The 16002-nt window shown below is 45.6% G+C and overlaps 1 protein-coding gene across 1 annotated transcript; it reads right to left on the bottom strand.

Moving 5' to 3' along the window:
* Positions 1-9990: 9990 nt before the first annotated feature.
* Positions 9991-13092, bottom strand: LOC144601208 (putative G-protein coupled receptor 139). The gene is made up of 2 exons (XM_078413187.1): positions 13023-13092; positions 9991-10880 (listed from the first exon to the last, which is right to left on the bottom strand). Exons 1-2 carry the CDS (start codon positions 13090-13092, stop codon positions 9991-9993), a joined length of 960 nt encoding a protein of 319 aa, XP_078269313.1.
* Positions 13093-16002: the final 2910 nt, after the last annotated feature.

Raw genomic sequence — 16002 nt, 5'->3', positions numbered from 1 at the left:
AGCTATTAAGCTGGCGAGAATGTAGAGAAGCTTTAATAATGTTGCCTTAACTCAAGGGTGTGGATTATGGTGAGAGGGTGGTGGGGGGAGGGGAGGGGGGGGAGCAAGGCTTCATTCTTTGTAGTGTTTGAGGCTTAAGTGTGGTATTTTGGAGGTATATGCAATTGAGCGGTATAGATAGGGTGAATGTAATGTTTCTTCCACGATGGGAGACTCCAGGTCCAGAAGACACGCATTTTAGCTGAGCGGGGTTGACGGAGGGGAGGGTAGGGGTTGATAGGAGCCTGAGGCGCAATTTTCAACTCTGGGTGGTGGGTACATAGAGTGGGGGAGTGATGGAGACGGGAACTAATAACCTTAAAAAACATTAGGTCAGGTACATCGAAAGAAATGGTTTTGAGGGATATGGGACTTGCTTAGTTATGGCATCTTTGTTAGCATAGACGATTTGGACCAAAGGGACTATATTCATTTTGTGATTCTTTGCTTCTGTTATAGCGGTACAAATTCCTCAGCGATGGCAGCCTCGCCAACGGTCTGTCTGTTTTTTTTGTTTTTTTTGTTATTTGGCGATTTAAGAGTATGTGGTAATGTTCTCTGGTTTGTTTTATGGCGGGGGGGGGGGGGTCGGGGAAACCTTTTTTCAATCTCTTACTTTGCCGGAGATTCGATTGGTTTCTGGATTGTGTCTCGGGCCGCTCAGCGGCTTAACATCATGGAGCTGGCGGCTTTGCTCGAGACTGACTTTGAGCCCCACCACGGGGCCGTGAACTTGCCATCGGAGCCTGCGATCCCTTGCCTGGGCACGACGCTCTATCCGTGACCTGCGGATTTCAACATCGAAGATGTTGCAGTCTGGGGTAGAGGCTGATGTCGGGAAACTTCAGTCGCAGAAGGTTTCACTAGCCCCGACCGGAAATCTCAGATCACCCCGTGCGGGGAGCTGAGATTCCCCTCGGTGCAGGAGCTTAATGGCCCCGACACGGAGGGCCCGACTACCGGCTACGGGAGCCAAGATCGTCCCACCAACAGAAGACTCTAGGCCCCCGATCACGGCAGAACAAAGACGGGAATAAGATTGAACTTTTTTCGCCTTCCATCAGAGTGAGGCATGTGGAGGAGTCACTGTGGTAGATGTTTATGTTAAAATGTATTTTGTGTTCTGTTGACTTTTATTGGTATGATTATGGCATACCAAATTCCTTGTGTTACAAAACGTACTTGACAACCCCCCCCCCCTACCCACAGTACAGGAGCTCGAATTGAGAGATGCTGAAAATAATCACACGGAAACGACCTGGATTTGAGTTATCAGTCTCCGTAGGCTTGGTCTCTTTTCTTTGGTTCAAAGGCGGCTGAGAAGTGACATGATTGAGGCACACAGTTTTCATGTGTGCACTGTTGGTGTCAATTTCCCAAGGTAGGGGCGTCTAAACATAAAGGGCATATCAAGCAAGAGGGACGAGGCTTGCATGGTATCGTGGCTTTGTTTTTTCAGACATTCGTATCTGGAGTGAGCTGCTGCCAATTGATGAGAGAATAGCATTTAAGAAGCATCTCAATGGGTACTTGCATGTGTAAAGTATAGTTGGATGAAGAATTAATGCAGGCAAATGGGAATGACTTAGATGGCTACGATGGATGGCAAAGATGCATTGAGCTTCATGGCCCGTCACTAGTCTATACAATTGTCGACTATTTTAGAAGGCTCTAAACGATATAATCCTATAACGAGATTTTCCTATTTGATTAAATGATGCTACATTTGAAAGTTATCACTACTTAACTGCATGCCTGTTTGATCTGCACCTGGTGTAGCTTTATGCATTGAATGCTTTGTGATTAGCTCTTCCAGTAATTGTAGCTTCACCGTGAAGTCTCTCTGTATATTGTTTATCATTGCAGCATTTCAATCTAATGGCTTCCATAAAATCTATTTTGCCTGCGGTGGCCTATTTTCTCTGATTGGCCTTGCAGCTTCATCTTAAAGTTCCAAGATCACTATTTAATGCAAAACGGAACTCGCCAATTGTCCAAAGAAGGCTTTCAGATCGGACTTCTGCACTTACCATTAGCCAATCTCCCTAAGACTTAGCAGACTTGGGGAGTTATGGGATAAGCAGACTTGGTTGTTATGCAGGTTGGCAGGGCTCAACGCTTGATCTTGGTGTTGGGATTTCACGTGATTTTCTACTGGCACTATCTGTAATATTCGACTAATCCCTTTATTCTTGCAGATAATACAACGATAAGCTCTGGAAACAACAGCACATCCCTCTCTTCATCTATATCTTGGGTAGACTTTGCAGCTGATGTATCCTACCTTTCTAACAGTGCTGCCCAATCTCCGGTATCGAGTGTGGCCGAGGATGTCGCTAACCTTGCTGGGTGAGAATTAACTGACTGGTAATTTTTCGAGCAATCGGATGGACCCTGTAAAATGATGCAATTGGGTCCTTGTCGCTGGTGACTTCACAAAGTGATAAACATTGCACACAAGGAGAATACCTGTCCCGGAACAGTTCTTGACCTACGCCCTACCCCGTGATGCACTTTATATCCCAGTCTATCAATCTTTGAAATATTCTCTCGGTAGATAATTCCATAGAATTATCAGATTTCATCTGTCCCAAGTTGCCTATTTATAAAAGTCCATATTCTAGTCACGGAGTCTATAACGAACACAATGAATTTTGTGTGTAATAAGTCTCAATAGACAATAGACAATAGGTGCAGGAGTAGGCCATTCAGCCCTTCGAGCCAGCACCACCATTCAATGCGATCATGGCTGAATCAGTACCCCGTTCCTGCCTTCTCCCCATACCCCCTCACTCCGCTATCCTTAAGAGCTCTATCCAGCTCTCTCTTGAAAGCATCCAACGAACTGGCCTCCACTGCCTTCTGAGGCAGAGAATTCCACACCTTCACCACTCTCTGACTGAAAAAGTTCTTCCTCATCTCCGTTCTAAATGGCCTACCCCTTATTCTTAAACTGTGGCCCCTTGTTCTGGACTCCCCCAACATCGGGAACATGTTTCCTGCCTCTAATGTGTCCAATCCCCTAATTATCTTATATGTTTCAATAAGATCCCCCCTCATCCTTCTAAATTCCAGTGTATACAAGCCCAATCGCTCCAGCCTTTCAACATACGACAGTCCTGCCATTCCGGGAATTAACCTAGTGAACCTACGCTGCACGCCCTCCATAGCAAGAATATCCTTCCTCAAATTTGGAGACCAAAACTGCACACAGTACTCCAGGTGCGGTCTCACCAGGGCCCGGTACAACTGTAGAAGGGCCTCTTTGCTCCTATACTCAACTCCTCTTGTTATGAAGGCCAACATTCCATTGGCTTTCTTCACTGCCTGCTGTACCTGCATGCTTCCTTTCATTGACTGATGCACTAGGACACCCAGATCTCGTTGAACTCCCCCTCCTCCTAACTTGACACCATTCAGATAATAATCTGCCTTTCTATTCTTACTTCCAAAGTGAATAACCTCACACTTATCTACATTAAACTGCATCTGCCATGTATCCGCCCACTCACACAACCTGTCCAAGTCACCCTGCAGCCTTATTGCATCTTCCTCACAATTCACACTACCCCCCAGCTTAGTATCATCTGCAAATTTGCTAATGGTACTTTTAATCCCTTCGTCTAAGTCATTAATGTATATCGTAAATAGCTGGGGTCCCAGCACCGAACCTTGCGGTACCCCACTGGTCACTGCCTGCCATTCTGAAAGGGACCCATTTATCCCCACTCTTTGCTTTCTGTCTGTCAACCAATTTTCTATCCATGTCAGCACCCTACACCCAATACCATGTGCCCTAATTTTGCCCACTAATCTCCTATGTGGGACCTTGTCGAAGGCTTTCTGAAAGTCGAGGTACACCACATCCACTGACTCTCCCTCCACCCAATGTTGATTCAACTAGTTAATGAGCCATTTGTCGCATTTTCTTCGGATATATTACGAAGAATATAGCTGTAAAAGCAACTCGAGGTGAATCTTATGTAATTATAGTAGGACTTTTGAAAATGTCAATGTAACATTCCCTTCCTCTAGTTACAGAAGACCAACGTACAAGTGAAGCAATCTAAAAGGGTCTTTGAAACCAATCAATTTACAGTTGCATTGTGTTCATTTCAGTTTTTCAGGATCCAGATAAACGTTGCATCAATTCGTCTTCAAGGGGCCCTGCGACTCTGATTCCTTTTGCACATCTGCAAACTGAATGAACTAGTCTTGCTTTGGCTCCCTTCAACTCAAAGCTAGCTTCATACTTAATTTTCACCTTGTTTGCTGCACAACTGGGCATGTTTCATTCAATGTCGACTCTGGCCTGAAGGCTGCTAGCCACTGTCCAAAATGGTACAATTGCGTTTGGGAATAGACAATAGGTGCAGGGGGTGGCCATTCGGCCCTTTGAGCCAGCACCGCCATTCAATGTGATCATGGCTGATCATTCTCAATTAGTACCCCGTTCCTGCCTTCTCCCCATACCCCCTGACTCCGCTATCCTTAAGAGCTCTATCCAGCTCTCTCTTGAATGCTTTCAGAGAATTGGCCTCCACTGCCTTCTGAGGCAGAGAATTCCACCATGCATAATTTATTCCTCATCCATAAATACAACTAAATGTTGGAAATCTTGAAATAAAATCCATGCTGAAAATATTCAACAGCATTTGTGGAAATATGAACATTTACTGCTTCGGGTTCAGGACCCTTTAATAACATAGCGCTCCTACCATGTGTACAACATTCCTTCTGAATTTTCCCTCCCATTTCAAATGTGCAGTTATCAATGGGGGTAGTCGATTTCTCTCCCTGCACCCCCGTTCTAATAAACATTGAGAACATGTACCGATCTTTCGCGACCATATGAATATTCCTTTAGCCTGAAATCCAAGCAATGGGCAATGTTCCTGTCCCAGAACGCCAATAAACCTGCCCCACTCCCTCTGGTCTGTCTTGTAATCTTATGCACAACCATGAATATTGCTCTGATGTAAACCAAACGTACTTCAACAGGGATATTACATCTCCGAGACCAACCAGCAGTGAGGATTTTTTGATAAACCACCAAAGGTCAAGAATAACGCTTGCCAGAACTCCAGCAAATCTCAGGTAAGACCGAAATCCACATGTTCATCGATTAACTATTTGTATTGCATTGGAACAGCAATGAGATGAACTTGCAGTTGCAAGACACTTCTTGAAGCTCATGAACTCTTGTTTTGAGCTTCTGGTACCCCCAGGTGCTGACAATCACGTGCCTGATTGGCACCTGATTGGAAGCATCTGTGATCATGGGCCCTGCTACAGTGGTCAGTAGGTGTCTGCTCCAAGAATCGGCATGCCACGTTTGACTGATCTGGATAGGGCCCGTGCGATAGGGCAATTTCAAGCTGGTGTTCCGCAAAACCAAGTTGCGGCATTATTTGGAGTGAGCCCTAGTACCATCTCCAAAGTGAAGGCCAAGTTCCATATAACGGGGGATGTCAGAGACAGGCCGCGAAGTGGGCGTCCCAAGAAGACGACACCCGAAGAAGACCGTTTCCTCACCCTATCAGCACTTAGGAACCATAGGCTGTCTTCTACAGATTTGCAGTTAAGGTTTGCAGGACGATATGGCCGACGGCTCTCTGCCCAGACAATTCGGAACAGACTGCACGCAGCCGATCTCCGGTCTCATAGGGCTGCCAGGAGGCCTGCCATGACTGCCCTTCACCGTCAGGCCCATTTGCGCTGGTGTCGGCAACACATGCACTGGAACCTGAACATGTGGAGGAACGTTATGTTCAGCGATGAGTCCAGATTCTGCCTACGGCAGTTGGATCATAGGGTCAAAGTGTGGAGAAGACGCGGAGAACGCTATGCTGATTGCTGCACCGATAGAGTAACATCTTTTGGTGGAGGCAGTGTGATGGTGTGGGGTGGCATCTCCCTCACTGGAAAAACGAGGCTTGTCATCATTGGAGGCAATCTCAATGCAGAGAGATATCGAGATGAGATTCTGCAACCAGTGGCAATCCCATATCTCCACAGTCTGGGACCGAACTCTATCCTCCAAGATGACAATGCTCGCCCCCACAGAGCAGGGTTTCTCAGAGACTACCTCCAGAATTTGGGAGTGGAGAGGATGGAATGGCCTGCCAGCAGTCCTGACCTCAACCCCATTGAACACTTGTGGGATCAACTTGGGCGTGCTGTTCGTGCCAGAGTGACCAACACAACCACGTTGGCTGACTTGCGACAAATGCTGGTTGAAGAATGGGATGCCATCCCACAACAGTGTGTGATCAGGCTGGTGACCAGCATGAGGAGGAGGTGCCAGGCTGTTGTGGCTGTGTATGGTTCTTCCACACGCTACTGAGGCTCCTGTTTATTAAATGAATAAATTGTTAAATTTGCCAATATGTCTTGTTTCTTCAGACTTCAATCATCCAATCCACCAAACAACACCGAACAAGAGTCAATGGCAGAATAAGATGTTTGGCATTGGCAGAGAAGATTTGGCAGATTTTTCATGGGCGCAACCCACATACTCAGCTCTGCTGCTCATCCCACAAATGCATGTTCCTTACAAATGTGGCATCATTTAAAAGAGAAATAAACAGGCTTTCCAACGGTATAAGATTTATTGCCAAGAAGCATTGTTACAACAAAGAAATAATCTACCAAACACAAATTTCCTTACTTCTTGTGCTATGTTTATGTCTCTGTGAGATCCCCTCTCATCCTTCTAAACTCCAGTGAATACAAGCTTAGTCCTTTCAATCTTTCCTCATATTGCAGCCCCACCATCCCAGGGATCAATCTCGTGAACCTACGCTGCACTGCCTCAATTACAAGGACGTCCTTCCTCAAATTAGGAGACCAAAACTGTACACAATACTCCGGATGTGGTCTTACCAGGGCCCTATACAACTGCAGAAGAACCCCTTTACTCCTATACTGAAATCCTCTCGTTATGAAGGCCAACATGCCATTAGCTTCACTGCCTGCTGTACCTGCACGCCAACTTTCAGTGACTGGTGTAGAAGGACACCCAGGTCTCGCTGCACTTCCCCCTTACCTAACCTGACACCATTGAGATAATAATCTGCCTCCTTGTTTTTGCTGCCAAGGTGGATAGCCTCACATTTATCTATATTATACTGCATGTGCCACGCATCTGCCCACTCACTCAACCTGTCCAGGTCACCCTGCAACCTCTTAACATCCTCTGCGCAGTTCACACTGCCACCCAGCTTTGTGTCATCCGCAAACTTACTAGTGTTACTTCTAATTCCTTCTTCCAAATCATTAATATTTATGGTAAACAGTTGCAGCCCCAACACCGAGCCTTGCCGCACTCCACTCGCCACTGCTTGCCATTCTGAAAAGGACCCGTTTACTCCTACTCTTTGCTTCCTGTCTGCCAACCAATATCTATCCATGTCAACATCCTACCCCAATACCATTGCAAGGAAGTTACCGGAAATGTAGTCAGGCTATTTGATATGTGGCCTATTTTAAGCTGTGCTTCGTAGGCTGTTCCAAAGTTGTGTTGTTTCTTTTGTGCACTGTTTCAAAATGTTTGCAGATTGCCCTTATTCAATAATACAAGATTTTCAGTTTTACATGGGTTGTGTTCAAGAGCTAGTTGGATCTTGATCCAAGGAGGAAAGACTTTCCTGAATTCGTCCTATAATGTGAACCTCCTCTCCTGTTGATGGAAGGCTACATGGGTTACAATGGGTTAATGGAAAAGTTAAGCGAATTCGGGGTATCGACTGAGCATGCGCAGATCATAGGTCGCAGGGGCTAAACTTTCTCGCCGGCTCATCAGCTGCGTGTAAACACCTTCGTTTCATCTGTATTTTCCTGCTTTGCTTCGAGGTAAGAAAATACTGCTTTAAAAATTATTAATTACGTGTATTTACTGTTAATTTGTACAAAACTGCTATGATTTTTTTGGTTTTATTGCTTTATGCTTCGGTGAGTGAGCGAGATCGTTACGTAACTTGTAGCGAAGCTGCTCCAAGCGGGAATGTGTCGCACTTCCCAAACCATTAGTTACTCTTGGTTTTCTCAGTCGATCTTGGATTGTCGCCGATGCAAAAGAAAAACAAACGTTTGAGTGAATGAATTGCTGCATTGTGCGAGGGTGGCACGAGTCCGGAATGTCAATGGATGACCACTGTAAACTTGAAGCTGCTGTTCGTGCAGCGTTTAGAGAGCGGCGGAGGTCAGCATCCAGCAGAGTAATTTGTCTAATCAAACCCTCCCTATAATATCACCCAGAAACACATCAGTCCAGTTGACACAAAATGCTGGAGTAACTTACCGGGACAGGCAGCATCTCTGGAGAGAAGGAATGGCTGACGTTTCAGGTCGAGACCCTAAAGGAATGGTCTCGACCTGAAACGTCAGCCATTCCTTTTCTCCAGAGATGCTGCTTGTCCCGCTGAGTTACTCCAACATTTTGTGTCTATCTTCCGTGTAAACCAGCGTCTACAGCTCCTTACACGTTTAAAAAAAAACCACGCTTGGTGCTTCATTGCGGGTTACAGAGCTCCCTCCCACCCGGACAATATCATTTGTGCCACCGCCCAGCGTAGACACGGGCGCTGCACAATCTCGCCCTAATTCCACACAAACCTCGCTCCTCTTCACCCCTATGCCGCTCCCGGGGATGGCGATGCCAGCATAGGCTGTGTTCGCCAGCGCTGGCACCCTGTAGCCGTTTGTTTGGGTCTTGCTCCCCCACTGCGCGTTTCCGATTGCAACCCTTGTAATCTGACAGGCACCCGACAGGTACACGCCCGCCTGTCCCGGGGACCACTCTCATGGCAGCGCTGGCTGGGAGGATTGAGTATGTCAGGTGCCGCTCGGTCATGTTACAGGTGTTGCAATCAGAAGCGCGCAGCGGGGGTGTGATCGGGGGAGCACGACCCAGCCAACCCGCTACAAGGAGCCAGAGCTGGCAAACAATGAGTTCTTGAAGTTTTCCCAACAATACTGGTACCTAGTTTAAAACGTGTTAACATTCTGGAGCACAAACCTTCACGTAATGAACAGTTACACAGTACAGAAACAAATAATTTCCCCCAACTTGTCCATACTGACCAAGTTACCATTCTGAGCTAGTGCAATTTTCCTGCAGATAGCCCATATTTTACTAAACCCTAGTCGTAATTGTCTGGTTCTATGGCTTCATCTAACTCTCGGCAAGGACTACCCCATGAGTGAAAATATTCTCCGCAATGTCCCTCATAACTCTCTTCCCCACTCACTTTAAGCCTCTGGCCTCTTTCTTTAGAAATACCCAGCTCCGGGGAAAAGGGTGAGATTTCACTTTAACCAAGCTCTTCATAATTTTGTGCACCGCAACAAGGTCACCCCTCACCCTCCCACACTCCAAAGAAGATATATAATATAAGAAAATAACTGCAGATGCTGGTACAAATCGAAGGTATTTGTTCACAAAATGCTGCAGTAACTCAGCAGGTCAGGCAGCATCTCAGGAGATAAGGAATGCGTGACGTTTCGGGTCGAGACCCTTCTTCAGACTTCTCCAAAGAAGATAAGTCTCAACCCACCCAGTTTCTCCCAAAAACTCAACTGGCAAGCCCAAAAATATCCTGGTGAATCTCCTATGTGCCCTTTCCATTTTACGTGGAAACAATAACAAATACTTTTTAAAATATTTTAATCAGGTTTATAACATAGACATCCTCGCTTTACGTATTGCATCTTGACGGCAAAGTCCAAGAGCTGGCTCTACATTGCTGAGGATCAACATGAAGGCCCGAATGCCCGTTTTCCGTGCTGTAATATTTATGGTAACATTACGGATTGGGCACAAAAGTAGGAGGCTTTTTGTAATATTTTTGCTTGGTTGCTCCAAATAAATGCTTTATTTTCAGATATAAACCATGCAGCAGGTTATATGTAAACAACATTGACATTTATTAATAGCAACGCGTAACAAGTTTACTTATAAAAAGTCAGAGGAGATAACACAAGCATCTTTAATTGTTCTCTGAATTTTCTCTGCGTCACTGCATAAATGAATGTGTTTGTACAACAACTCAATAGTTGAAGCATATTCGCACTTTCTAGGAGAATAAATACAGGATCATTGAATGCTTTAATGCTATCATTTGCTTTAATTCGGTCGTAGAAGAAATAGACAACATAAGTAAACCATAGCAGGATGAAACTGCAAGAGATGGCAAAGAGTAACACAATTGACTTCCTTCGACTCTCCATCTCGGGGTCATTCTGCTTCTCCCCGTTACTCTGCACCCGGAGCCTCTTACGGGCTCGACTAGCCGCGAGAATGTGTCTGACGGTCAAAACGTTGAGAAGAAGCACGAAGAAGAACGGGAGGCAAGGGGTTAACATGCGGTCGATCCACTGAAAGCATGCCCACATGGGCGAGGTATATCGCACCTTCTTCAGTTTACAATACCAAGGGATATTGTCAATTATGTAGATCGGTTCGTGTAAGAAGTACCAGGGAATGTTGACGAGGCAGCCCAAAACACAAATTGTTCCGATGACCACGCCTGCCGTCCTTTCGGTGCAATATTTTGTTTTGAGTTTCTGGCAGCAAATGGCCACAAACCGATCAAAGGTGAAAGAGACGGTTAACCAGACCGAAGAATCTCTGGCCGCATAGATGAGTGTAATGCTGAGACTACATACGGGGGTAATGGACAAGAAACTACCTGGTAAATAAATGGCAGGAACCCGATTTAGTAACACTGCCGTGATAATAACCAGGAGATCCGTCACCGCCATGGACAACAGGTATCGAGTGATACATTTGGAGAGACCGCACTTTCCTCGCGACAGGATCACAATCGCTGTTAAATTGACTGTGTGAGCGAGAAAGATGATTAATTACAGAATTGCAAATTAATTAATTACAGATCGAAGTCCAGCCCATTGATTTAACCATACTTGACATAAATACAAAAAAACAAACCGGAAAGCGATAGACAAGTTGGGTGGGTGGGTGGGGGGGGTACCAATTTCCATGGACGATTCGGCTAAATTGCTTCAATAGACAATAGACAATAGGTGCAGGAGTAGGCCATTCAGCCCTCCGAGCCAGCACCGCCATTCAATGCGATCATGGCAGATCACTCTCAATCAGTACCCCGTTCCTGCCTTCTCCCCATACCCCCTCACTCCGCTATCCTTAAGAGCTCTATCCAGCTCTCTCTTGAAAGCATCCAACGAACTGGCCTCCACTGCCTTCTGAGGCAGAGAATTCCACACCTTCACCACCCTCTGACTGAAAAGGTTCTTCCTCATCTCCGTTCTAAATGGCCTACCCCTTATTCTTAAACTGTGGCCCCTTGTTCTGGACTCCCCCAACATTGGGAACATGTTATCTGCCTCTAATGTGTCCAATCCCCTAATTATCTTATATGTTTCAATAAGATCCCCCCTCATCCTTCTAAATTCCAGTGTATACAAGCCCAATCGCTCCAGCCTTTCAACATACGACAGTCCCGCCATTCCGGGAATTAACCTAGTGAACCTACGCTGCACGCCCTCCATAGCAAGAATATCCTTCCTCAAATTTGGAGACCAAAACTGCACACAGTACTCCAGGTGCGGTCTCACCAGGGCCCGGTACAACTGTAGAAGGACCTCTTTGCTCCTATACTCAACTCCTCTTGTTACGAAGGCCAACATTCCATTGGCTTTCTTCACTGCCTGCTGTACCTGCATGCTTCCTTTCATTGACTGATGCACTAGGACACCCAGATCTCGTTGAACTCCCCCTCCTCCTAACTTGACACCATTCAGATAATAATCTGCCTTTCTATTCTTACTTCCAAAGTGAATAACCTCCCATTCTATGGATGTCAAAATTGATCTTGTGAAGCGAGAATAATTCCGATTCTGAAGGCTAAACTAAGCACGAATCATTGTTTTTGCCGGGTTTAACCCCGAATGCCACCTTGATCATCATTGACAGGATGGACGGGAAAATCTTGTTCTGTGCTGCATAGCTCTATGACTCTAAGAGTACAGCACAGGAATATGCCCTTTGGTCCACAATATCTGTGCCATCCATGATTCCAACTTAAACTGGTCCCCTTTGCCTGGACTTGATCCATACCCTTCTATTCTCTGCCTGTCCACATGCCTATCTAAATGCCACTGAAGCGCCACTCCCACCACCAATTCAAGTTTTCAAAAATTCAAGTTCAAAACTTGTATCTTCTATTCACGTTATCCGTAGTATCCATACAACAAAAAGAGAATTGATTGCTTGACAGATTTTCTGCACCAAATTCTTGCATTTCAGTATTTGTTTCACAGCCGCAAAACAGTTTGGGGAAAACAGGAGCAAACTTTTCGTACCAAACCGATGCCACTGTGATGCTCAACCCCAATGAACCACGTCAGCCTTGAAGTTACTAAGAGTTTGATTTACTGACTCTGAAGCTCAATATTCTAACCCTTGAGGGAAGGCAAATCACACGCATTCTACTTGCGTTGCTGCTTTCTGGGAAGTATGTACTTAGACCCAAGAGGGCTTCTGTACATCAATGCTGCTAAGGGTCTTGTCATGAACAGCATACCTTCTCCTCATTGTCGAACTCCCATCATTCAGCCCCTCACACATTCCCGGATTAAACTCCACCTGCCATTTCTCCGCCCAAATATGTAAACTGATCTAAACTTCGCTTTTGACAACGTTCCTCAAGGGGTACATCTGGTTCACTCTGATTTCATTCAGAATGCTCCCGCTCCAATTTTTAAAGTATAAACCGCTCAAGACTACTTCTGGAACCCTCGGCATAGTTCCCCGAACAAATCCGGCAATCATCTTAAATGTTATTTGATATTCCATCGCATCGAATGGATTTTCGCAAAATTCCACAAATTCTTCCTGTGCTTGGCCCGAATGTGCTCAAATTTGGAGTTTTTGTTCACCATCCTCTAAAGAATGACGCGGTATTCATTTAGAGAACGAATAAATCTCTGGAATATTTCACCTGGGATTGCGAGGACTGCAAGTGCAGTGTAGTAAATAGCGTAGAGCAGACCACTGGGCGGCGCGTGCATTTTCCGTGTTGAGACCGTTTGTGTGTTACACAGCCGGTTGTCCGCTTGGATTTTGTATGCGGTTTTAAGACCTGGGTGACAATTAAATAGCCTTAATGCTGATGTTAGTTACAATCATTGCACAAATGTTTCGTAATTTCTCCACTGACGTAGGTTCAGTCTGTAAACAATTAATTTAAACCACAGTGGCGCAGCTGGTAGAGCTGCGACCTGACAGTGGCAGAGAGACGATTATCCTGGTCTCGGAAACGTGATCTGGGAGTTGCCCCCAATATGTACGGAGTGGATGCAAAAGTGGGATAATATAAACTGATGACTTAGAAACAGAAAAATAGGTGCAGGAATAGGCCATTCGCCCGTCGAGCCAGCACCGCCATTCAATATCATCATGACTGATCATCTAGAATCAGTAACCCGTCCTTCCTTTTTTCCCCCATATCCCTTGATTCCTTTAGCAGGAAGAGCTAATTCTAACGCTCTTGAAAACATCCAGTGAATTGGCCTCCACATTCTTCTGTGGCAGAGATTTCTACAGATTCACAACTCCATGGGTGAAAAAATGTTTCCTCATCTCAGTCCTAAATGGCCTACTCTTTATTCTTAAACTGTGGCCCCCTGGTTCTGGACTCCCCCAATATCGGGAGCATTTTTTCCTGCATCAAGCCTGTCCAATCCCTTAAGAATTTTATATGTTTCTATAAGAAATGGGAGATCAGTAGTCGGCGTGGACTTGGTGGGACGAAGAGTCAGTTTCCATGCTGTAACTCTAAACTAAGCTATGTGCTGGCACAGACACGCCGAGTTACTCCAGCATTTTGTGTCTTTTTTCAGTAAACCAACATCTGCAATTACTTGTTTCAGCAATTAATTGAACGCGGCCTAAATTTCTTCTGGAAACAATGTCTCAAATCTCGGCATACTGTTATTGTTATACCATTTAGGAAAATACGTGTAACAGATTTTCAATTCCCGGACAGATTTTGCTCTCCTGGATTTTGTCCATTACCAGAGGGTGGCCGCACTCAGCAGCGACTCGCATTCCGCTTGGGTATCTTGCAACTCAAATGTATGAACATTGCATTATCCAACTTGAGGCAACACCCCCCCCCCTTCTCCCCCTCTCCCCCCCCCTTCTCCCCCTCTCCCCCCCCCCCCCCCCCCCCCCCCGCCCCAACACACACTCACCCGTACGCACACACCACCCGCGCTCCCCCCCCCCCCCTTCAGAGCGCTCGCAGTTCGACTATGCAATCTCCCGCCCTGGCCCCTTTCACATTTCCCTCCCCTGCCTTTACATTTACATTTCACCCCTCTCCTCTCTGAATCTGACCTAGTCCTAGTTTTCTTTACATCTCTAAACTGTGTTAATCCATCTGCCAAACAACCCCCTTCCCTCATATGAATAAATGCCAGATTTTGTCCCACCTCCATCTCTTTCCCAGCACTTCCCTCCAACTGCAATCAGTCTGAAGAAAATCCGGAAAAGGTAACTATCCAGGCTCAGCCGAATTGCTGCCTGACTCGCTGAATTACCCCAGCATTTTGAATTTTACTACAGGTAAACAGTTTAATAGTTTAATCAAGATGTGACTCCAACCGCAGATCACCATGGTTAATAATTAACAACCGTACAGACTAAGCGCACACCAGATCAATAGTATCAAAAAGCCGGGAGGGATTCGGAGACAACAAAAACGCACGGATCCATCTGCTCTTCGCTTTGTTTTCGCTCAGTTGGCGGACAATTGCAAATCATTATTGGTTCAGAGAATGAGTCCTGCACTTAGCGAAGACAAAACTAAGCAGAATAGGAACAGAGCATTCGGCCCACCATGACTACACATACCATCATGTCAATCTAAACTAATTCCATCTGCCTGTACAATGCCTTTATCCTTCTATCCCATGCCCATTCAGGTGCCTGTCTAAATGTCTCTTAATTGTCTACTTCTCCTGGCAGCGAATTCCGGTCACCTCCCACTGTCTGTAAAAACCAACTTGCCTCTAAATTCCTTTAAACTTCCGCCCTTCTCACCATTAACCCATATTCTCTGTTTTTGACAATTATATTGTAGGAAAAGTTTCTGACCGTATACATTTTCTTGGAAAGCAACTGCAGATGCTAGTACATAGACTGTTTCTCGGTCTATCATGGATTTATATACTTCTATCGCTGAGCGCCTTAGCCTCCTACTCTAATTGTCTGAAGAAGGGTCTCGACCTGAAACGTCACCCATTCATTCTCTCCCGAGACGCTGCCTGACCTGCTGAGTTACTCCAGCATTTTGTGAATAAATACCTTCGATTTGTACCAGCATCTGCAGTTATTTTCTTATACTCTAATTGGCATATCTTGAACTTCTACAGGTGTACTGTAGAGAGCTACATTGAATGGATGAATAATGGCCTGGTTCCTCAACTTGTACGCCCAGGAGCTAAGGAGACTGCGAAATATTTGTGAACACTGTCCAGTCCATCACGGGTTCTCACCTCCCCACCATCAAAGGGTTTTACCGGAGTCGCTGCCTCAAAAAGCATCATCAGAGAACCACACTGGCCTGGCCACACATTGATTTCACCCCTGCCATCGGGAAGAACGTCCGGGTTCAGGAACAGCTTCTTCCCTGCAGCCATTATGCTATTAGCCACTACAACCTCAAATACGCACTGAACTACATGTACTACTATTGTTATTATTGCACTATTACTGTTTGTTTGTTTTTTATATGCACACGTGTGTGTGTGTGTGTGTGTGTGTGTGTGTGTGTGCGCGCGTGTGTGCGCGCGCGTGCGTTCGTGTGTTCATTCTGAACTTGTTTTCTCGTTTATTATATTGTTTACAGTCTACTATGTTTACGTATTATGTTGTGCTGCTGCAGGTAAGAATTTCATTGTTCTATCTGGGACCTA

The sequence above is a fragment of the Rhinoraja longicauda genome, chromosome 16 (genome assembly GCF_053455715.1).
Source record: "Rhinoraja longicauda isolate Sanriku21f chromosome 16, sRhiLon1.1, whole genome shotgun sequence".
Classification (NCBI taxonomy): Eukaryota; Metazoa; Chordata; class Chondrichthyes; order Rajiformes; family Arhynchobatidae; genus Rhinoraja; species Rhinoraja longicauda.
This window is presented reverse-complemented; position numbering and strand designations above follow the sequence as displayed.